Below are 23,807 nucleotides of genomic sequence, written 5' to 3'. Positions count from 1 at the left end.
GGACCAGTACAGAGGGACAAATATGTGAACACACATCCATCAGAATTTATTTATTTTTCTCCAGACAGTGTTTCTCCGTGTGGCTCTGGCTGTCCTGGAACTCACTCTGTAGATCAGGCTGGCCCTGGACTCTGAGTGCTGGGATTAAATAGCAAGGACAGGGGCTGGGGACCTGGTAGTCACTCAGTTCCAGGACAGCCAGGGCTCTGCAGAGACCCGGTCTCAAAACCTCAAAACAAAACCCAGAAGTGCTGGTGATGTCCCAAATGGAAAGTGTAGAAAATGAAAGTGCAAAATTTTGTCAGAAAACTGCACCACCGGAACCTCCTTCGGTGTCTGAGGAAAAGGCGAGGAGGGAGCATGAGCGGCCGAACAGGCGGCTGGGGAAACGCTCACAAAGTGGCAGACAGGCTGCCTGGAGCCATTCCAGGGTCAGGCCTGCACTGTGATTAGTTCTGTCCAGGGCAGGGACTGTGGCCCCTGAGGGCGTCTGGGCTGAAGTACCACTGGCTGACCGTGGGGGTGCCCTGGGCCTCTTCCCAGACTTCCTGGTTTATCAAGGCTGCTTCTTTACTGGCCTGGGAGGAAAGTTCCAGCACCTGGCAGATGATCCTGTGGAAAGAGAAAAGAGAAGGGACAACTTTGCCTGTGGCCATAACTCTAATGGAGATCTTAGAAAAACAAACTTTTTTTTTTTTTTGTTTCTCAAGACAGGGTTTCTCTGTGTAGCTTTGCGCCTTTCCTGGAACTCACTTGGTAGCCCAGGCTGGCCTCGAACTCACAGAGATCCACCTGTCTCTGCCTCCCGAGTGCTGGGATTAAAGGCGTGCACCACCACCGCCCGGCCAAAAAACAAACTTTTTACAAGAGATTTATTTTGTTGTGTGCAGCTCATCTGTGGGGGTCAAAGGGCAATTTACAGGGATCAGGTCTCTCCTAGGTCCTGACCTCAAGTCACCAAGCTTTCCTTGAAGAGTGATCTCAGGACTCTAATGGTGACTTTGAAAGTGACAAGGCTTGTAAGGCAGGGCAGAACATTGGCAATGGCTGCAAATTTGGGGGCAAGTATGCATGTGCACATGTGCATGTGTGCCTGTGCATGTGCCCATATGTTGCTGGAGACAGAACCAGGGCCTTGTGCATACTGAGCAAGAATTGTGACCGAGTTCCCTCCATTCCATGATGTCCTTTTATTGCTTCTTGAGACAGCACCCAAGTGCTCACCCTCTGCTCCATGTGAGTGGTGGCTCACCTACCCTGTAGGACAGTTCTAGGTGTGGTGTGCTTCAGAGTCCCTGCAAAGTCCTTTGGGCATCTCCTTGAATGCATTTAGCACTGTGAGAGCAGATGGAGCAAGATTTTTTTGGGGTGGCCAAATGGCTTAGTGGGTGAAGGTGCTTGCTGCCAAGCCTGCTGATGACCTCGGTTTGACCCCTGGGTCCCACACAGTGGAAAGAGAGAACAGATTCTCAAAGCTGTCCTCTGATCTCCACACTCATGCCTTTGCATGCATGTGCCCAAACACATAAAAATAAATACTCAAAAAAATCCAAAACATGCCGGGCGGTGGTGGTGCATGTCTGTAATCCCAGCACCCAGGAGGCAGAGCCAGGTGGATCTCTGTGAGTTCAAGGCCAGCCTCGTCTACAGAGCGATATCCAGGACAGGCACCAAAACTACACAGAGAAACCCTGTCTCAAAAACAAAACAAAACAAAACAAAACAAAACAAAACAAAAACCCCAAAAAGCATGCAAATGTTCTGCCCTGCCTTACAAGCCTTGTCACTTTCAAAGTCACCATTAGAGTCCTGAGATCACTCTTCAAGTAAAGCCTGAGTTCAGTCCCCAGGACCTAGGAGAGACCTGATCCCTGTAAATTGCTGGGTGTGTGTGGTGCTACATGCTTGCCATTCTAGAACTCTGCGAGCTGAGGCAGGAGGATTCCTGTAAGTTCAATGCCACATTGGGTTACATAGTGAGACCTAGTCTCAAAAAAACACACAAAACAACAATGTAACTCAAGAAACCCCCAAACTGGCCAGACACTGGTGAGGCACATGCCTTTAATCCAGGAAGTTGGGAGTCAGAGGCAGGCAAATCTCTGAGTTCAAGGCCAGCCTGGTCTACAGAATAAATTACAGGATTACAGGGCTGTTACACAGCGAAAACCTGTCTAGAAACCAAACCAAACCAAACCAAAATCCAACCAACCAACCAACCAACCAACCAACCAACCAACCAACCAACAAGAAACCCCAAAACATTCTACTGAGACTGTATCTGGAAGATGTTTAACATGTGTTGAGCAAACTGTGGGGCCCAGGTAAGGTTCCCTCTGCCCCCTGGTGACGCAGCGCTGCAGTCTAGGGCATGACAGTGAGTGTGGGACGCTTTCCCTGCCCGTGCTGGTCTCGGGTCTCTACTGTTCCCAATCCTACTCTGCTGGACTCTGGCACGGTATGAATCTATGGCTCCATTGCACCTAAGGCCCCAATATCTCAGAACTCAGGAGCAGGCCAGAAGCTACCAGTGACTGCCAGTCACCAGGGCAGCAGTGACACAGCCTGGCCACTTTGGCAGTGTGGCAGCTGTGAGGCACTCACAGCAGAGGCCCCAAAAGCTGGCTGTCCAGACAGAACCAGCCTTCACCTGAGATGCCAGCTGGGTGGGGTTCCATCCCCAGCACCCCAATGGGAAAGAAAGGGAGGATGGAGAGAGGAGGGGGAGGGAGTTGCACCCCACACCTGTGGAGCTCCAGGTCCTTCTTGGCGGTCAAGTCCCGGAGCTCCTCCAGCAGGCACAGCACCTGTGCAGTGGCGTCCTCCGGCACCTGTGCAGTGGAGTCCCGGGAGCAGATGCCCAGCTCGCCCAGGAGCTGCAGGGTGGTCCTCAGGGCTGGCTGCAGATCATCTGTGGAGACAGCGCTGTTGGCAGGACTCTGGCGCCCACAGCGATAGCTGTTTGTGCTGTGTGGAGCTGGCTCTTCTCTATACTCAGGCAATGGGAGCAAAGGGAGGGATCCCAGCAGGTCTCACCTGTCCCTGGGAGTGTGGGTGCCAAGGGCACACTGGTAAGGGGGTCAGTGCTGAGTGTACACGCGGTGCCCGCATGACAGCTGCCCAGCAGGGCTCCCTATGGACCGAGGGAGCTGAGGCTTCAGGGGCAGCAGCTCGCTGCTGCTCTGCTCTCACCCTCTTCTTGTGAGCCGCAAGAAGATATTCTAGAGATTCAGCTGTGTATTAAAGCTACACCTAGAAATGCCAAGGCATTTTCTAGTGGGAAGCCATTTATCACGGAATATTTGGTGTTACTCAGCTTTAGTATTCAGCTGCTCCTCGTTATGAATTTCTTGTCCTCCTAATTCCCATAGAATGTGTATGTGTGAGCATCCCGCAGGCAGGACCTGCTGCCTCTGAGTTCTCTTCTCCCTTTTCAGTATTTGAATTGGGTATCTGCCGTTTGCAAAAACCCCCTTTTAGCTACATTCAAAGACAGGGCCAGCTCCAAACAAAGCACTGAAGGACAAGTGAGGAACAGAATAGCTACCAGACCACCTGCTAGGCACCTGAAGCCCCTGAACTAAGGTACAAGTCCTGTCCTTTCGAGGCAACCTGGCTCCTAGATGCATAGCTTTGTTTCTTGTGCAGACGAAGCTCAGACCATCCCTTGCCTTCAGGCCTAGTGGCTTTGCAGAGCAACTGACTGAGAACAGAGGAGGTTTTTGCATATCCAGGTGGAGTAAAGAGTGAGGCAGATTTCCTGGTGTCGTAGAGTGGCATGGTGAGAAGAAAAAGAACAAGGCGGTTTCTCTGGAGAGGGTAGACAGAACCGCATGGCCAGAGAAGAGAAGACAGATTCTGTAGAGGGTCAAGCAGATCTCTTGTAGAGCTTTCTGAGAGCCAAGAGTAAAGAGCCAGGAAGGATAGACAGAGGATGGAGGGACAGAGGACGAAGATGAGGTCAAAAGCACAGGAGCTTACTAAAACTATGAGGACTGGAAAAGTGGGCAGAGAGGAGCTGAATGTGAGGATGGAGCTGAAGCTGTATATGTAAATGAACAAAAGAGCTTGGTGTATCTAGATTCATTCCTGTGCTGTTGGTAGCGTCTCTCCTGGGCCCCCTGGGAAGGAAATTAAGAAGCTGGACCTCAAATTTTCTGAAACCCTGTGTCCTTCTACCGTGAGCTGACAAGCAAGATGCACCTGCCAGATGTGGTCTGGACCTGCACTTCCTGGCTTCCAGATCCAAACACACGAGATTCTGGCATCTGCAGCAGCTGTGAGAGGTTGTGGTACTCTGACAGCCACAAGTGTCCCGGCACAGGCCTGCACCACATGCAACCAAGCCTGGGCCAAGAGGGTGAAGCACCCGCCCCCTGCAGTGTCTGCAGTGCGTACAGACTGCTGCTCTGTCCTCACCTCGCAGTCAGTGAGCCGGTGCAGGCCACTGTCCTTTTTCCTTGTTACACAGCCCAGGATGAACAAACCCTATGCAGCTGAAAGGTCTCCATGAGGACATTTGCTCCAGAGAATACCCAAAATACACACAGCACTGGTCCATCGGTGACCTCCCCAACACCCCCACCCTGTTGGCAGGGCCCAGGACTCAGGGCCAGTAGGTGGGTGCCCCCACACTATCCTGCCATGTCCCCAGAGCCCTCCACCTGTGAAGTCGGCAGCTTGGGGCTGGAATCCCTGACTCAGTTGCCTGTGCCCTACCCATGCTGGGCAGGACACAGGTTCCAACACCACCCCAGGGTGGAGGCACCTAGAATATGGTGCATCTGAGTCTCGGGGCTCCTTCCTGCCGTGGTAATGCCACACAGCAGGCTGTTCCTACCTAGGAGCTCCTGTCCACTCCCCTGCATGTGGACGGCCTGCAGGGGCAGCTCATGTCGAGTGGTGTCCAAGGCTGTGGCCAGTGTCTTGTACTGCTCCTTGAAGCGCTCTGATACAGCCTGGAAAGGGCCGAGCACCTCCATCTGCAGGCAGAAGGGGGCACTGCAAGACACACCAGGCCACCCACACAGGAAGAACTATCCACATGCAGGAAGGAACGGGCCCTGCATGTGCTGAGCCCTGCAGGTCCCCAGCCTCATGGGTCAGCCTCCAGCCTCAGGTTTCCTGGCCACAGGAAAGTCACAAGGTTGGAGGCTGGCTGAGCCATCTCGTCCAGGTAACAGGATCCCCTCTGACCTGTCCTGGATAGGACACTGTTGCTGAGCTAGGCACCAGGGTAGGATGGCAGCTGACATTGCTGCCATCAGCTGGCAGGTGCCAAGTGTTCTGCACGTCTTGTGGCAGACACAGGCGTCCATACACAGTCTAGGCTAACATCAGGAGCCTAAGCAGAGTGGGCAGAATGCAAGAGGTGACACCCTGACCCTTGCTCCCTCATGCACCCTGGCTTCAGGAGCATGCTCAGACCCACCTGGGCATCCAGGATGGTAGCCAGCTCCTGGTGTTTCTGCCGGAGCAGCAGCTGGCGCCGCAGCTCCAGCACCCGCCCCTGTAGCCTCTCCTTCTCACGGCACACGGCTGCCAAGTCCTTCTCAGCCTTCTCCTCCAGCAGAGTCAGGTTCTCTTCCATCTGTGGGTGCAAGGCCAACTCAGGTGGGGTGGGGGACACGACAGAAGACCCTCTGGTGCTCCTGAGGGCCAGCGACTCACCTTCACAGACAGCAGGGTCAGCAGCAATGTCTGCGACTCCATCATGTCCATGGTCTGCTGCAGATCCTGCAGGGGTCCAGCTGTTCAGTTCCCAGTGAGCCATGCTGACCTGGCTCTTCAGGGCATGGCAGAACCCCCAATCTGTGTACTTTATAGGTTCAAACAGAACTAGTGTCCAAGCGGTGGGGATGGAGCCAGGTCTCATCTTGCCCGGGAATGATATGGATGTTACCCCATCAGTATATGGGCACCAAAGGCCTGGCCTCCATCCTGGAGGACTGGGAGTCAGACCCACCCACTGCCCGCTATCCCTGTTCTCACCCGTCTCTTCTTGTGAAGGGTTCTCTTTCTCTGAGGGGTGGTGAAGGACGTCGACTCGGATTTCTCTGACGCTGTCCTGTCTAGCTGGGGAGGCTCTCTGAACATGCTTTTGTCTAAAATAGACCATTTCATTTATTTAGAAATGTCTTTCACTTGGCTTCTGGAGGTGTAGTCCAGGTTGGCCTACGACTGATTCTCCTGCCCCAGCTAGGGCTTCAGGCTTGTGCCACCATAAGTGGCCAAGAACATAACAGGTGTCTCTAGACTCATGATTCAGACTGTCACAAGAGGAAGATGTCACCCCCAACCCCACCACCCAGGCCCTCACGCTGCTTACGATTAGAGCACTGCCTGGGGCCTGTGCCTGCTTCAGCCACCCCACCAGGCAGGAGGGAACCGACCCACACTGCCAGCTGAGAACACACTGGGACTCACAATCCTAGGCCTGGTGTGCATGAAAGGCACAAACTCTTCTCACAGCATCGAGTCAAACTGGCAACAAGGGCTTTCTGAGCCTGGGGACCATCCTTACAAGCTCAGCCGCTGAGGGGCTAAAAGAAACCACTTACCGTTGATGGCTGAAAGGTCTAGGTCGCGTGGAGCTGTGCTGTGCCCTTCCAGCATGGTGGACTGCAGGTTTCCTCTTCCCATCACCCGGCTGTCTTCTGCCCAAAGAATGCCAGAGTCATTGGGCCTGCACCTCTTGGTACAGTACTGTGTGGGGCCCCTAGGATTATTTCTTCCAGGGTGTGTGGGTGCTGGACTCTTGTGCCTGTGAGCTCCATGGCTGAGGTGAGGGGCAGCTCCTCAATTCTCTTGTCCTTGTGCGCAGACTTACAGAACTGTGAGCTCAATAAGCCTCTTTAAATGTCTTATTTTTAGTAAGTTATTTACTGTGGTCAGTGAGACTGTTGTGGGCTGAGGTCCTTCCAGGCTGGTCCTAGGGACTGAACTCAGGGCACCAGGCATGCAGCCAGTGCCTTTACTGGCTGAGCCATCTCATGGGGTGGGGGTGGAAGAAATCTTTTTTATTTCTTTAAGGTTCAGTTTTTTGCCAGGTGGCAGCACACACCTTTAATCCTAGCACTTGGGAGGCAGAGGCAGGCAGATCTCTGTGAGTTCGAGGCCAGCCTGGTGTATAGAGCGAGTTCCAGGACAGCCAGGGATACAGAAAGAAACGCTGCCTTAAATATAAACAAACAAAAAATTTACTCTCCCTTTTTTCTAAGATTTTATTGATTAGATTAGTGTTCTGCCTGCATGTGTGCCTGCAGGCCAGAAGAGGGCACCAGATCTCATTACAGGTGGTTGTGAGCTGCCATATGTACTATGAATTGAACTTGGGTACTCTGGAAGAGAGCCATCTCTCCAGCCCCCACAAATCTTTCCTCAGAAGAGCAAATTACTGCCAAGCATCACTCACCCACACCTTTCCTCCAGCACTCAGGAGGCAGAGGCAGGTGGATCTCTATGAGTTACAGGACAGTCAGAGCCACACAGTGAGACCTTGTCTCAAAACCAGAGAAACAACTAGCACGCGGAGGAGACCCAATCTAGTGTTGGTGTGGCCCCGGGGTTCTGTTTATGTCTTTCCTCGGGACAATGAGGTTCCTCTTTGGATTCCTGAGCACTGAACGCGCCCTGTGGCTGCTGCTGAAGCCCAACATGACAGAGACCTAATGGGTGGTCTTCATGAAAAACTCTACCTTTCTGATGCCAATGGAGATTGAGAGCCCAATATGGCCAGCTTTGGCAAGCATTAATGTAAGCCTAGGAACTGTAGCCATGAGATTGGATTCTCCAGAAGAGATGCCAGCCAAAGTCATGCTGGGATCAAGAAAAATGGGCCTTGGTGGTTCGTGTTACTGGAGTTGTATCCATGCCAGTGGATGCTCACACGCTCCAGAAGAGAATTTGATATTGCTGCTGCCATTGTTGCTGTTATAGCAATGGAGGCCACTGCTGCTACTGTTTCTGGGATTACCATTTCATAATTGCTTACTACAGCTAGCACAGTGGAGACCCTGGCAACAAAAGTAGCTACCACAGTTAGTTAATCTTCCATTCTATTGGGCATGATAAATTCAATTCAGTAGTTATATACATCTCGATTGGCTTTGAAAATTATAAATTTATAAACTCAAGTTCCAGTTGCTTTTGGGATACCATCTTACAAGGACTCCAACGTACAGTATGGCTCGATAAGGAAGGGAATGGCTCAGTTGCCTTTAGCCTACTGGCTATGGGTGAGATAGGACCCCTGTGGGTCTTTTCTGTATCGAACACACAGATTGCAAGCCCAGTGCCACTTTGAGATCTTTGGCAGCAGTTACCTCTACAGCTCACACAAGATTGAGCCTGTATGATAATGAGTATTCAGAGACGGGTAATGCTTGGGGGGCACTCACCAACCTAAGACAGAGCACCTGTGTGGCCTGGGCAGGCATCTCCATGACAGGTAAGGTGACCTGCTGACGTCCCACACAACCCAAGTCAGAAGCTCATTTTTTAATAAAAGGGCCCTGGCCCCCATTTTGGGTAACTGTTGCCTTGCTTGCTGACCTTGACCTTGATATCCTCCCAATGCTAATTCCCTGCCAGGTTCCACCTTCCTGAATGCTTAAGGGAAGTTCCTTGTCTGTGTATCCTGAATAATGGGCGTTAACAGCTTAGATGCAAGATTGTAAAACATCGGGAGCCAACTTCTGCACTCTGGGGTTCTCCCATTGTGCTGTAAGCCTGTATTTAAGACCTCCTCCCTCCTTTAATAAATGACATTCGGCATTTAAAATAAAAAAAAAATAATTGAATGAATACTGTGAATGTAATCTATGAAGATCACAAATGTGATTAATATCATGAGTGTAATTAATGAATATCATGAGTGTAATTTAAAAAATTTTTTTGATGTACAAGTTGGGAAAAACATATTTGACATGTTTTTGTCAGAGGTCAATGTTGGAGGATGAGAAAAACTTGTTTGTTAGTATGGGAAAACAAGCTTGTTTTTGATGTATAAATAAAGATGGCTGGAGCTATTCAAGCAGACCATTTGTGTGAAACTAAAACAACAACAACAACAACAAAAAAACAGAGAAACAAACAACAACAAGCCCTGTCAACTCCCCAGCCAGGCATTCTAGACAGGTTAAAGGGACCATGGTGCCATTAGGCTTAGTGTTTCTTCTTTGTGGTGCTGGAGATGGAGCCCTGCTGAGCAAGTCCTGGGGTGATCATAACCCCCAAACCACAATTTGTAATTCCTAGAGATAAACAAAAATCTGTTCAGAGTGGTGGCCTGTAAGAGAGGTAGACAGGGGCTCTATTTACTGCGTTTCCAGCAGTGCTGCAGAGGGAAACAGAAACTGCACAGCACCACACGAGCTACTGACTTCTGGAGCCATGAAGTTAACAACAGCGCCTGTGCTCAAGGCCCAACCCAGACCCAGGGATTCAGAGCTGCCCTCAGACGCAAGGCAGCTTCTGGGCCAGTCTGGGCTACATGAGACCCCGCGTCAAAAAACTGGGGTGGGTGGCTGGCTCAGCCCACAAAGGCGCTTCCTTGCCTGGCAGGCCTGATGGTGGACTTGATCCCTGGAACGCACAGGAAGCCGGAAGGAGAGAGAACTCCACAGAGCTGCTCTCTGACTCCACATGTGCCAAGGTGCCAGGAACAGCTACCAATGATGACAAAATGAAATAAAAGTAGTTCCTCAGCTGTGACCAGGGGTGTCCTGTGCACCATGGGCTCAATTAGCACCTGTGGCTCCATTCACCAAAGGCCAAAATCCAAATAAAATGTCTGCATACATCCCTAAGCAGTCATCATCACTGATAGATGAGCACCTGTTTGATCCAGGCAGGTCCTGGCCCCTGACTGGCCAGCTTCAAACACAGCCCTCGGTCACATGAGAAAGTCCTAGCCAGACTCATGGGTTGCTCTCACCCCACCTGGTCTCATGGAGCCCAGGCTGCCTTCAATCTCCCCGTGTGGCCAAGGATGACTTTGAACTCCTGATCTTCCTATCTCTACCTCCTAAGTGCCCGGGTGCCAGGCACCCAGTGGGCTGTAGTTTCTACAGCGCCCCATAACCATCAGCAGGCAGCAGCTCCTGGCCAGCCCCACCCCCTCCCTGGATCTGCAAGTAGCTCCGTGGACATGTGGCTGTGCCCTCAGACACACTGCCCACGCTCCCATCACAAACACTTGAATGACATCCTTTCTGACAGTTTTCACTGCCCACCTGACACAATCTAGGATCCCCTGGAAGTGAGGGGCTGTCTGGATCGGGCTGGACTGTGGGCATGTCTGTGAGAGGTTATCTTGTTTGCTCTCGGGGAGGCTGGGCAGCTCCTTCCCTGATGCCAGAGTCCCAACCCTCACCCCCAGCCAGGCCCCACCTTTGCTCCTTGGCAATGCGCTGGTCTTCCTTCCCTCAGGTGGCTTCCCAGCAGCTGATATAGAAACCTGTTATGGAACAGTCAGAGGTCAGGCCACTTGACCTTTGATGTATTTGCTTAGAGGTCAGAGAGAGAAGCAGGAGTCTTGAAACTGTGTATACAGGACAAGCAGGATTTGTGTAACAGGGACAGTCATCAGACATGGGAAATTAATGGCACATCTGCTGGACTGCCTTCAACACCCAGCCATCTCGATGGGCCTGTGCTCCTGCGTGCTGTGGAGGTGCTGGCAACTGACTTCCTATGGCATTCTCAAGATGTGCTTGTTTTCTATACCTGTTGCTTTGGACTTAAGAGGACGCCAAACTTCTACTCTGGCGTAAGTCTTCAAAGCTTACAAACAGCAACAGTGGGTGCCAGGCTGCCAGTGACCCCAGGTAAAGCAAGAAGGAGCACGGTGGGGCGATGTTGTGGTCCATGCCCTTCTCACTCACCACTGCAGCAGGGACCCTCCCTAGGAAATAAAGGGACAGCAGGGTGGAAGAGGAAAACTAAAACCTACTCCTTGCAGAGACCACCTAAGCATATTCAGACTAGAGTGAAGAAGTTTGCCAAGTATGAGGGTCACTCTGGGCACCCAGGCTAGCCTCAGAGCCAGCAGGCTCAGACTCCCAGCCTGTATAGGTGGTGCCAGCCAGGCTCTCAAGGGCATGGAGAATCAGCCGTGAAGAACGGAGGGCAAACTCTGCTTCTCACCTGCCTGACAGTGGGGCTCGTTTACACTGGCCATGCTCACACTGGGACTGCTGCAGCCTTGGCTCCAGAACTTGGTGTCATCTCGCTCCAAAACTGCTTGTGCCTGTGCCCGCCCCTCACACCCAAGCTGCACAGGGAGTACACGTGAGTAGGGAACAAGCATGCACACTCAAGCAGATCTGGCTACCTGTCCTGGTGGAACTCCCAATAGCAGGTGTTGTAGACTATTATTTTAAGGTGTGTTACTTTAATGTTGCATTTGTTTAACTCTGTGAAGCTGTGTTACCGTGACTGTCTAAAACACCTGACGGGCTAATAAAGAACTGGCCAATAGCAAGGCAGGAGAAAGGATAGGTGGGGCTGGCTGGCAGGCAGAGAGAATATATAGGAGAACTCTGGAGGAAGAAAGATCAAAGAATAAGAGAGGCAGGAGGAAGACACCAGGGGCCAGCCACCCAGCCACGGAGTAGGAGTGAGATTTACAGAAGAGAACGAGAAGAGCCCAGAGGCAGAAAGTAGACAGGCCAAGTCAAGAAAAGCTGGCTAGAAACAAGTCAAGCTAAGGCCAGGCATTCATAATTTAAAAATCAGCCTCCATGTGCAATGTATTTCGGGCTGGGTGGTGGGCCCCCAAAAGACCAAAGACCAACTAACAACAAGCTGGGCTGTGGGACTTAGGGTCAGTCCAGCTAAAAGAGTCCATTGTGAAAGTAACTGGAGGGAGTGTGACCAGTGAATTGAAGAGTTGGCTTAGCGGTTAAGAGCACTTGCTCTTATGGAGGACCTGGATTCCACTCCCAGAACCCACACGGTAACTCCAGGGCATCCAATGCCCTCTTCTGACAGGCTGGCTGGGAGAGAGCTTGCCTAGCATGTGTGAGCCTTACATTCAACTTCAGCACCAGGAGCTAAACACAAGAAGTTGGGCCAGCGGGTAAAGGTGCTTGCCACCAAGCCTGACAAACCAAGTTTGACTGCAGGACCCCTGTGGTAAAGGGTGAGAATCTATTCCCACAAGTTGTCCTCTGACAGCCGTATGTACATGTTGGCCTGGACCCTGCTCCTAATGAGTAAAAATGTAAGTTTTAAAAAGTCACTGTGATACTGGGCGGTGGTGATGGCGCACGCCTTTAATCCCAGCACTTGGGAGGTAGAGCCAGGTGGATCTTTGTGAGTTCGAGGCCAGCCTGGTCTACAAAGGGAGATCCAGGACAGGTGCAAAGCTACACAGAGAAACCCTGTCTCAAAAACAAAAAACAAAAACAAAAAAACAAAAAAGTCACCATGAATTTCATTATTTGTACACTCAATGCTAATTAAAATGTTTCAATAGCACACCCTTAACAATTCAGACTGAGAATGGCATGTAATGAAGCCAGATGCCATCCTCACACATCATACATGAGAGCCTATGGGAAACCAACAAGAGCCACATGCTAAGGAGGGACCCAGGGTTCAGGGTCTTGAGACCCCCCCCCCCATGCTAGCACCTCCCCGACACTGACTCAGCAGTCCATGCAGTTAACCCCCAGGCTGTGGCACAGAGAAGGCCTATGTTCCATCCTTACCATGACACAGGCCTGTGCACATATCTGACTATTATGGGATAATCTTTTTGTACACTGTGAAGATGTGTCTCTGCCTAAGGTGCCTTCTGATTGGTGTAATAAAGAGCTGGATGGCCAATAGCTATGCAGGAGAGAATAGGTGGGACTTCCGGGAGGAATCTGAGGCTCTCATGAGTAAGCCAGTGAGACTCTGAGGGAGTCAGATACACAGTATGGAGAAGAGGTAACAAGCCATGTGGCAGAATGCAGATTAATATAAACTGGTTAATTTAAGTTTTAAGAACTAGTTGGAAACAAGTAAGTCTAAGCTAAGGCCAAGCTTTCATAATTAATAAGATGTCTCAGTGTCATTATTTGGAAACTGGTGGTCTAAAGAAAGTCTGACAGCATGTGACCAACAATCAGAGGTTGGACATGGTGGCTCCTGTCTTTAATTCAGCCTTCAGGAGGCAGAGGGAGGTGGATCTCTGTGAGTTCCAGGACAGGTAGAGATATGTAGAGAGACACTGTCTAAAGAAAAAAAATGAAAGAAACAAAAAATTCTACAAATACTGGTCTTTTGATTTGAAAACAAATCTAGAACTTCCGCTTCTTGACACGAGAATTGCTGGCTACAGCTGCTAACAACTGGCCACAAAGGCCAACTACAGAAAACCCCGAGACTCAGTAGTGTGAAAATGTCTGACTTAGAAAATGTTTGAACAGACAAGTGCACAATGACGTGAGAATTTAATGACCAACAAGTGGGGCTGTGGAGACACTCGGAGGGTCCAAGCTGTCACTCAGAAAGCCCGAGTTTGGGCCGGGCGGTGGTGGCGCACGCCTTTAATCCCAGCACTCGGGAGGCAGAGGCAGGCGGATCTCTGTGAGTTCGAGGCCAGCCTGGGCTACCAAGTGAGTCCCAGGAAAGGCGCAAAGCTACACAGAGAAACCCTGTCTCGAAAAACCAAAAAAAAAAAAAAAAAAAAAAAAAAAAAAAAAAAAAAAAAAAGAAAGCCCGAGTTTGAATCCCCAGCACCTATAAAAACAAATCCTGGAAAGGTGTGGGAGTCTTTAACCCAGGCAAGGGATGAGGGACACAAAAGGATCCTGAGAGCTGGAAGCTCAGCAAGCCCGTCACAAAGAGAAAAACACCTGATATTTCACTCTGGCATCCATATGTGCATACATGGTTGTACAACCTGACACTGACACACACACACACACACACACACACACACACACACACACACACAGAAAAGCACAAGCAACCCATGTAGAGCAATGTCCACCATCAACTGACTTGGTGAAATGGTGTGGTAGTTTGAATAACCACTGGGTAGGTTTTGGTGATGCCAAACACGTGTCCCCTGTGAGCCAGCTTCTGGAGGAATGGAAAAATACAATATGGGCCAAGCACCCCTTATCTGAAACCTGAAATCTGAAACTTGAGAACACTGAATTTCAGATCCAGGCACTCACCTGCCCCACACTGAGGGAAGTGGCTTTACTCAGGACATGAGATGAGATCCTCCAAGAATCCTCAACCTGTGAGAGAACTCCACCCTGGATCAGCCCTTCTGAGAGCCATTCAGTCACAGGAGAAAGCAGCAGGCTAATGTGACCATGACAGTAGACACTCAAGACTCTAGCCAGATCCAGGGACCACCTGCTGGGGTACCAGAACCAAAACGCCTTGTGTAGACACAGGGGGGCGCTGTGGCCAAGCCTTCAAGGCAGCAGCAACAGCAACAGAATGAACGGAAGCAGGGATAAGTAGCTTGGGGAAGCTGCCTGCAGGGTGATGTGAGAATCTCTTCCCTCAAGCCAGACTCCAGTCACAGACCCAGGAACCCTGGGAACCCTGGTCCCCTTCCCAGGGCATAGGCCAGGCCGAGGAGAACACAACATTCTGATTATCATACACCAGATCAAGAGCAGGGACTGACCTTGTCTTGCTCAGCAGTGCACCCTGACCTAACAGACAACGGGAACCTGACTGTCTGCTCCAGGGAAGGTGTCACCACAGGGATGAGCCTGCAGTGACTCCACTCTCCAGAGCACTCCCCGACCTCAGTGTGTTTCCCTCATTCCCGCTCAGCACTGCAGCTTTTGGAGTGCTGGGGACACGTGTGGGGTGCCGGGAAGACCTGCTAGCCTTGCTTACTGACGGTACAAATGATACACAAGAAGTTGCAGAAGTGAAGGCCACTGAAGTTAGACATTTCACACCGTTCTGAGTGGGATGGCAAAATCCCCCATGCCAGCTGTGCCTGTGACCCTCACCAAATGCCCGCTGTCAGTGCCCATCTCTCTGGAGCCACCTGGGTTCTGGAGGGGATAGTGCTGGAGGACAGAATGACAGAAGAGACCCCAAAAGTGGCAGAGAAGGGGGGAGAGGCCCAGGACATGGAGACTGACTAACACTGATAGCACTCTGGCCAGAGACTCGTGACTGTGCCCCAGGCCTGGAGGCTGCAAAGGCACCTGGTAAAGGCCCTCCAAGGTGCCCCCCATTCCCACCCACTCACAGTGGCTCCAGGGGTAAAGGACTCCATTACCTTCTTCGTTTTCTTCTCATAATCCAGGTACCTGGACCCAACCACTCTTCCTCCTGTAGACAACACAGTGTTTGTCACAGAACGTGAACACTGCACCACGAAGACACGGAGCATGACCAGGACCCCACAATGGAGAGCGGGGACCACTGGCTCTTCATGTTCAATGACAGGAGGAGCACCAGCCCTCTGCTCCCTGCAGAAGGCTCCTTCAGCCTCCCCAGGTATGCACAGGGCAGCTACTGCATGCAGAAACCTTCATAGGACACTTAGTGTTTACAAGACATTTGTACAACACCTCTTGTACGTGCGTCCTTGGAGCAGGAGCAAGTTTTCAAGATCAAAGACAGGAGCATTCTAGAAAGTGAAAGCCTGGGGCCTGTGGGATGGCTCATTGGGTAGAGGGCTTGCCACCAAGTCTGATGGCCTCACCCAGATCCTAGGACGCCCATGGTGAAGGAGAAATGACTCCCAAGAGCTGTCCTCTGACCTCTACGTGTGCAGCCCCTCATCTCGAGCAAGTACGAGTCATTTTCAAAGGGAGCAGGAGAGATGGCTGTACGGTTGAGGGCTTGTTGCTCTTGCAGAGGACTGGTGTCCCCGCACCCACACGGAGGCTCACAACTGTTGTAACAGCGGTTCGGGGGAGTCACTGCTCTCTGGTGTCTAAGAGCATCTCCGTTCAGGCGCACATAACCGCTCCCACCCACCCAAACCAAACAAAGCAACAAAATACCATCTTGGGTCCGACCCACCCTGGGGAGTCCACCTCTGTTTTATGCTTCACCACAGTAAGGCTTGGCTCACTGCTGAGGTCTTGCTTTTCCCACCTTCCTGTTCTTTAAATCAGGAGAGAAGAAAGGCCCATTCCTGTAACCCTAACTGATACCATCATCATGGAATAGCCATGTTGGCATGGATTTGAGGCTTTCTCGCCTGAGATCTAGCAGAGGCTCTGAGAGCACAGATAAAGGATTTAAAAGGCCCAGCGAGAGTTTGCCTGGGGCTTGTACCAGGAAAAAGCTTGGAAAATGCAGCCGAGATGTAGGGATCTGACCCTGGTTCAGTTTAACCCTGTTGAGCCTGCAGCCAAGACAAATGGACCCACTGGCCCATGTGCCGGGCCAGATCTCAGATCCTGCTTGCTAGCCACGGAACACTCTAGACTCTCCTCACAGCTGCCCCCGTGCTTCTCAATTAAATGAAGTTACCGGATGAAAAGGAATGGCAGTCACGCTGAAGACAGGCGAGCCCCAGCAGCCCAGGAACAGGGAGCAGTGCCCATGGCTCCTGCGTCCTGCATGGTCAGTCCCCGTGTGGACTCTTTCCCACTGGGAGTGGGAGGTCTATGTCCATGCTCTTCCTCCTCCGTCCACTTCTGCCTTCATCATGGGTGGGACCCTCATGAGACTCACACAAATGCAGGCCCCCTTGGCGGAGGCTGAGCCTGGGCCTGTCCCAGTGTTAACGAACAGGCAGCACGCAAACACGTCAGAGGTTACAACAAGCCCGCCAGGCTGCGACCACTCAGTGCACTTGTCTAGCGTAAGTGAGGCCCTGGGCTCCATCCCCACGACTAAACCCCCACCCCACAAAGCCCCACCGGGTCCAGTGATCACGGTCACCCCGGAGGGCCTGAGTCAGCCCACAGGGCCCCTATGGTGCAAGGGGAGAAACAACTCCCCAAGTAATGTTTGACCCCCACATGTATGGCATTCCTGCTCCTGCCATCCCCCAAGTAGAATTTAAAACAAAACGAAACAAAAGAAGAAAATGAGGCTGAGGAGTACTGGCTGCTCTTCCAGGGGACCCGAGTTTGGGCAGCTCACCATGTTTCTGGATGGAACTTGTGTCCCCAGCACATCCAGACCTACACCTTCTAAGGGACCTGTCCCAAGAGCCCGATGCCATGGCAGAAGGGACTCCAACAGTCAAAGGACACCTCGGTGACAAGGAGGACCCTGAGTCCCCAAAGGCATGCCACTGAGCAGTGAAAGCTTCAGTTTCTGCCCCCTCCCCCCAAGAAACCCCTTTCATGAACATTTATCATCCCAGCCCTCAGGAGGTTGAGGCAGGAGCATCAGGAGTTGACAGGCAACCTGGGCACCATGAGACTTTCTCGGAAAACAGAGCTAGCAGGAAGGTTCAGCATGTAAGGCGCATGCTGTCCACCTGGATGTTCAGTCCCTGGCCCTCCATGGTAGGACAAACAGACTCCCACAAGTTCCTCCGACTTCTATCCTCACGATACGGCATGCACACCCCTCCAAGGAGATAAACATGTAATAAAAAATTAAACAAACAAAAACTGCTAATGAGGACAAAACAAAACTTCCCTTAAAGTGCTTACCTTGTACTCTCCTTCCCTTTGTCTTGTGGGCACCAGTGACTGTGGGCTTCCTACAAGAGAGCAGAGAGAGATGTGTTGTCCATCCAGCTGCAAGAGCTCTGCAGAGGAGAGCCGCCTTTTGCCAGCTGGAGCTGGGCATGTGATGGCCTCCCTAGGATGAGCAGGAGGTGGCGCCTCCACAGGAAGAGCACCAGCTTCCTCCTGAAGACGGTGAACACTGCTCATGAGCTGCCCTCACTTCTTGGACACAGGGATCGGAGCTTCCCCTCCAGGGCAAGTTCCCTGTCTCAGGCTGACAACAGCTGGACAGCAGTGAGGGCTTAGGAAATGGATGGGACAGGATTTTCAAGGCCACACACAGCACAGGGGCTGGAGCAGACATGTCAGCAAGGTGGACAATGGGAGGCAGGCAGTGGGGAAGAGCCCTGCAATCGGAACTCTCCAGATCGTCCCTGTAGCTCCAGCAGTAGGGATGAGGTGACAGGACAGGGGACTATGACACAGCCTTTCTCCGCAAAGGGCCACTTTTCTAGGCTCTCAGTCACCGTCATGAGCAGCAACTATTCAGCTTTACTGTTCTAACACCAAGGCTGACACAATGGGTGGACCACGTGCACAAAACTTTACAGCACATTTGGTTCACACAATGTTCATGTGCCACAAAAGAATGTATTCTTTTAGTATCTTTTATTTTTACTTATTTATTTAGTGTATGTCTGTGTGGTGTTTGTGTCACAGCCTGTGTGTACCACAGTGCCTGTAGAGAGGTCAGGGGACAATCTCAGTGAAGGTCACCTTTCACCTTCTCATCCATGGCTGCCTAAGCCAGGCTAGCCCGTCCTTGCAGTCCTATGTACTCTTCCGGTTTGGCCTCCCATCTCCCTGTGGGGTGTGCTGGGATTATAGACACCAGGCTAGCCCGACCTCGCACTCCAGGGGACTCTCCTGTTTGGCCTCCCATCTCCCTGTGGGGTGGGCTGGGATCACAGACACCAGGCTAGCCCGACCTCGCACTCCAGGGGACTCTCCTGTTTGGCCTCCCATCTCCCAGTGTGGTGGGCTGGGATTACAGGCACCAGGCTAGCCCGACCTCGCACTCCAGGGGACTCTCCTGTTTGGCCTCCCATCTCCCAGTGGGATGGGCTGGGATTATAGGCACCAGGCTAGCCTGACCTCGCACTCCAGGGGACTCTCCTGTTTGGCCTCCCATCTCCCTGTGTGGTGGGCTGGGATTACAGGCACCAGGCTAGCCCGACCTCGCACTCCAGGGGACTCTCCTGTTTGGCCTCCCATCTCCCAGTGGGATGGGCTGGGATTATAGGCACCAGGCTAGCCTGACCTCGCACTCCAGGGGACTCTCCTGTTTGGCCTCCCATCTCCCTGTGGGGTGGGCTGGGATTACAGGTACTACTGCATCCGGTTTCTATGTGGCTTCTGGGGACCCAAACTCGGTTTCTATGTGGCTTCTGGGGACCCAAACTCAGGTTGTCGGGCTTGTTCAGTAAGTAACACCACAGCCCATGCCAAAATTCATCACCTAGGACTGGACAGACAGCTCACAGGTAAGAGAGCTTGTGCTCTTGCAGAGGACTTGAGTTCAGTCCCCAGCACCCGGGGAAGTGGCTCACAACCCCTCCAGCTCTGGGGACCCCAAACCTCTGCTGCACTCACACGAGTACACCTACATGCACGGAAGTTAACAGCAGGGCCGGGGGCTTCTGCTGTGGCTTCCCCCGTAGTCTGCAGATGGTGGGGCTTTCCTTGGGAAGCAGGGGAGGAAGCATCTCTGCTGAGGCAAATCATACCACGGGCGTGCGCCGTGGACCTGGAGAGCGCGAAGCTCGCAGCACCACCACAGGGCAGGCGCACCTGCTGTGGCGCCTCAGGGTGCCCTGGGGCCTGCCCACCAGCCATGGAGGCTTCAGAACATGGTCCTGTTGTGTCCACCACCACCCCTTTTCAGAGCCGGAAGTCTGAGGTGTAGTGCTGGCCAAGAGGCTCCACCCACAGGCCTCTTCTCTGATGTAGTGGGTGGCGCCCATGTGCCCTGACATGGAGGGCAGGGGACGACTGACGTAGTCGGGCCTCTCCTTTCACCACACAGCACCTGGGAATCCTGAGGCCACGAGGCTCGGTGGCAAGCGCCTCTGCCTGCTGAGCTGTTACACACACCCGCTGGATGTTCACCCTGAATTAGAGGTGGCGCAGACCGCCCTTTGCTGCACACACTCACCTGTGTGTGACCCTCACCCTCCAGACTCCTGAGAAGCAAACACCTCACCGAGGGCCGAGGGCCAACGTGAGGGCAGCGAGCCCTTTCGGTGGCAGCCAGAGCTCCCCGAGGCCTGGGGAAAGGTCTGTGCTGGGACTAAAGGCCTGCCACCAAGTTGGATCACGTTTTTCTTTAAAAAAAAAAAGGGGGGGGGGGAGCTGGAGAGATGGCTCAGAGGTTAAGAGCACTGGCCGCTCTTCCAGAGGTCCTGAGTTCAATTCCCAGCACCCACATGGTGGCTCACAGCCATTTACAATGAGATCTGGTGCCCTCTTCTGGCCTGCAGGCATACATGAAGACAGAACATTGTATACGTAATAAATAAATAAATAAATCTTAAAAAGAAAAAAAGAAGAAAAAATAAGATTTATTTTATGTGTATAAAGTGTTCCTACATGTGTATATACACACCATCATGGTAACATTTGTTAGATCAGGGTTACATCAAATACAGAAGGTAGAGATAATTAAATTTCAATTATAATAGAGCTAATGGGGGGCTGAAGAGATGACTCAGTGGTTAAGAGTACTGGCTGCTCTTGCAGAAGACCCAGGTTCAGTTCCTGGTGGTTCATAACTGCCTGTAACTCCAGTTCCAGGGGCACTGTTCTGGACTTCATGGGCTCCAAGCATGCACATGGCATGTAACTGCCTCTGCCTTCTGAACACTGGGATTAATGGTGTGTGTCATCATGTCAAATTAAAAATTAATGTATATTTGTGTCTGTGTGTGTACACACACACACAAGCATGTCTGTCTGTGTGTATGCTATGATATGTGTAGGTGCCCACAGAAGCCAGAAGGAAGCATTAGGCAACACACTTGGAAACATAAAATAAGTAAATAAAATACATGGCTAACAGATCTATAATTCAGGGATTTCTGTCTCAGTGGCTTTGGTTATCACTTCTCTCTCCTGAAGACCTGCCTTCCTGACAACTTAGCCCTACTGGCTTCTACGATAACACCTAGCTCCACAGGGCATGAACTAGTAGACACAGTAGGCCAAGGTTCTCAAAGCAAGCTGCACCTCACTATGGCTGAAGTGTGCAGAGTTGGAAGGGTACAGGTCCAAAGCCATAGTCAAATCTATTACTGTCCTCAGAATACAACGTAAGGGTTGTTTTTGTTTTTTTGAGAAAAGGTTTCTCTGTGTAACAGCCTGGCTGTCCTGGAACTCGTTCTGTAGACCAGGCTGGCCTTGAACTCACAGTGATCCGCCTGCCTCTGCCTCCAGAGTGCTGGGATTAATGGCATGCACCACCACTGCCCTCCCAGCTTACACCATAAGGTTTTTGTGACAAATTAATTTTAATGAGATCTTTAGCAACCCTGGTAAGACCCATCTTTACTCTGCCTTCCCTACAACCTCCTCTAGTGGACAAAATCCTCATCTAAACGTCTTCTGCTCTGCCTGTACCGTCATCAGCTCTAGGTCTCTCCACCAGTCCTCTCAATAATCCCCACTAAGGGGCTTTTGAGATTCTCCACAGACCTCCGGACTTAGGCCTGTGATCACCCTGTAATAGCTCTTGTGACTCTTGGATTGGTAGGTGGGTCCTTTTAGTCAGGATATCCAGAGCTACACAGGGAAACCCTGTCGAGAGAGAGAGAGAGAGAGAGAGAGAGAGAGAGAGAGAGAGAGAGAGAGAGAGAAAATAATATTTCTTTAAAAATTTTGTTTTTGTTTTGTTTTTCGAGACAGGGTTTCTCTGTGCAGCTTTGCACCTTTCCTGGAACTCATTCTGTAGCCCAGGCTGGCCTTGAACTCACAGATTTCCACCTGCTTCTGCCTCCCCAAGTGCTGTGATTAAAGGCATGTGCCATCATGGCAGGCTCTGTTTGTTTTTTGAGACAAAGTTTCTCTGTGTAGCCTTGGCTGGAGACCAGGCTGGCTCAAACTAAGAGATCTGTCTGTCTGCCTCTGCTTTCTGAACACTGGGATTAATGGTGTGTGTCATCATGTTAAATTAAAAATTAATGTATATTTGTGTCTGTGTGTATGCTATGATATGTGTAGGTGCCCACAGAAGCCAGAAGGAAGCATCCGATCTCCTGGAGCAGGAGTTACAGGCAGTTGTGAGTATGGGTGCCGAGAACTGAACCCAGGTTCTCTGCAAGAGCAGTCAGTGCTCTTAACCACTGAGCCATCTCTCCAGTCTCTCTATTAGTTTTCTTCACACATTTTCTCTCTCTCCCTCTCTCTCTCATGTAAGATCTTGATGTTAGAATCCAGCCTCTGCTGGAATTGTGAGGAGTTCTAGCAGTGGGCCCAGGAGTGACAGAGCCGTAGTAAAGAAAGTTGGCCTGGGCTGGGTGTGGTGGTGCAAGCCTATAATCTGCAGAGGCAGGTGGATCTTGTTGGGTCCCAAAGAACCCTGGGGCAACTGTCTACCTGAGGTGCCTGTTTAACTTATCAAAGTAGCCGCTGGTCACCAGGTTCTCCCAGAATCTCTCAGCATCCCAAGTACCTGTTACAGAGTCATCCTGGCAGGCACACCCCGCCCCCTACCCTACCTCCACCTGTCTAGCCCTTCCCCCAGCTTCTCTTCTCTATATAACTCAGCCATTTTGCCTACTTGGTTTGTTAGTTTCCAGGTGCTGTCTTTGCTCCTTCTCTTTTCCTCTCCCTCCACACCCCTCTCTCCTCTCAGCCTGCTGGTCAAGTTCAGTCTGGATTCTTCCAGATGTCACTGGCTGTACTTTTCCTCATATCTACAATAAACCTTGTTGTCGACCATACCCTGGGGCAGCCATGTCCTCCTTTTTCATTCAGATATCTGTGATCTGTGAGCTAGGGGCTAGCCTCATCTCCAGTGGGAGTTCTGTGGCAGCCAGGGCTACAAAGTGAGACCCTGTCTCAAGGATAAAAAAGAGAACAAAAACGAATTTCTTTGAGAGAGGACCTCAGGTAACTCAGGCCGTCCTTGAACTCTGGACCCTCCCACCTCCTGAGCCCAGTGTGGCTGACAGGCATGCTTCACCACATCTGGTGCCATGAGCACCAACCCGCCCAGCTGGAGATGTTCATCAATCCCCAGACTTGACTCTCAAGCAATTATTTCGTAACTCCCCGACTCTTCCCCTACCAGTGCTACAAAACTCCTTTCAGGAAAGAAGGAAAGCTGAATTCGGAGAAGGAACGATCGACGCTCCTCCAGTACTTCCCAGGCTCACTAACAAGGATGGATCCCGGCAGTGCCACACTGCAGAAAACTTCCCGGCACTCGGAAAGAGCTGGGGGATCTGGAGTTTCAGGCTATCTTTGGCTACACAGAGTTCAAGCCAGCCTGGGCTACAAGAGACCCTGTCTTAAGACAGAGCGAGCCCCGCACAAAACCCAGGAGGTGGAGCGTGCCCCCCGATGCAAAATCCAGACACCGTGAGGCCAAGACACCCGCCGCCAACATCAAGTCCCGCGCACGACTCCGCGCCCCGCCTGGGACCCCAGCTCCCGAGCACGAACAGGACGCGCTCAGGGCCCGGGCCTCCAGTCTGGGAGGGACTCGGCCGCCCGCCGGCCCTGGCTCTGGCCTCTGGCCCGCCCGGCTGCGCCCCCCAGCTCACCCCGCGCTCCGCTCCGAGGAGTCCGCCATTTTCCCGCCTTCCACTCAAAGGCAGGCTTCTCGGGGCCCCGCCCGCGGGGAGGCCCGAGGACCGCGTAGCGCCGCGCCCGGTGGGTGTGCTCGGCACGCAGCGTGCCGGGCGAGCGCCGAGCTCGCACTCGGTGGGTATCGCCCAGGAAAGGGCGGTGTGAGAGGGCGTGGATTACAGACTTTCCTCACGGGCGCCGGCTTCCGGCCACACTCGCGGAGCGCGCTAGAGGCTAGCGGGGCAGGGGGCGGGGCCTCCACGGCGCCCCGCCCCCAGGGCGCCCCGCCCCTCCGCTCTACGGAGCTCGGAAACAGGAACGCACCAACCGCAGGGGGCG

General features: G+C 52.1%; 1 protein-coding gene across 8 annotated transcripts; it reads right to left on the bottom strand.

Moving 5' to 3' along the window:
- Window positions 1–25: 25 nt before the first annotated feature.
- On the bottom strand, window positions 26–23,719 carry Haus8 (HAUS augmin like complex subunit 8). 8 transcript variants are annotated; one of them, XM_076553220.1, is made up of 12 exons: window positions 23,444–23,701; window positions 17,604–17,653; window positions 15,257–15,309; window positions 14,178–14,367; window positions 10,393–10,459; window positions 6,561–6,653; window positions 5,992–6,104; window positions 5,671–5,736; window positions 5,432–5,590; window positions 4,841–4,982; window positions 2,746–2,911; window positions 26–612 (listed from the first exon to the last, which is right to left on the bottom strand). In XM_076553220.1, the coding sequence occupies exons 3-12, from the start codon at window positions 15,274–15,276 to the stop codon at window positions 450–452; spliced, it is 1,179 nt and encodes a 392-aa protein (XP_076409335.1). In that variant the 5' UTR covers window positions 15,277–15,309; window positions 17,604–17,653; window positions 23,444–23,701; the 3' UTR covers window positions 26–449. The 8 variants fall into 8 exon arrangements, with proteins under 8 accessions (XP_076409335.1, XP_042118561.1, XP_015863671.1 ...); XM_042262627.2 differs by having other exon boundaries at window positions 6,561–6,656; window positions 23,444–23,700; XM_016008185.3 differs by having other exon boundaries at window positions 6,561–6,656; window positions 14,178–14,364; window positions 23,444–23,700.
- Between the last annotated feature and the right edge of the window lie 88 nt (window positions 23,720–23,807).

Source organism: Peromyscus maniculatus, chromosome 17, assembly GCF_049852395.1.
Source record: "Peromyscus maniculatus bairdii isolate BWxNUB_F1_BW_parent chromosome 17, HU_Pman_BW_mat_3.1, whole genome shotgun sequence".
Lineage (NCBI taxonomy): Eukaryota > Metazoa > Chordata > Mammalia > Rodentia > Cricetidae > Peromyscus > Peromyscus maniculatus.
This window is presented reverse-complemented; position numbering and strand designations above follow the sequence as displayed.

What these genes read in the sequence shown, in the direction of transcription:
- Haus8 (XM_042262627.2), bottom strand. Translation starts at nt 15,276, where the DNA reads ATGAGAAGAAAACGAAGAAG. An exon ending in GAGTGGACAGGAGCTCCTAG is followed by an intron (nt 2,912 to 4,840) that starts GTAGGAACAGCC and finishes CTGTCTCCACAG; the next exon opens with ATGATCTGCAGCCAGCCCTG. An exon ending in AAGGACCTGGAGCTCCACAG is followed by an intron (nt 613 to 2,745) that starts GTGTGGGGTGCA and finishes CTCTTTCCACAG; the next exon opens with GATCATCTGCCAGGTGCTGG.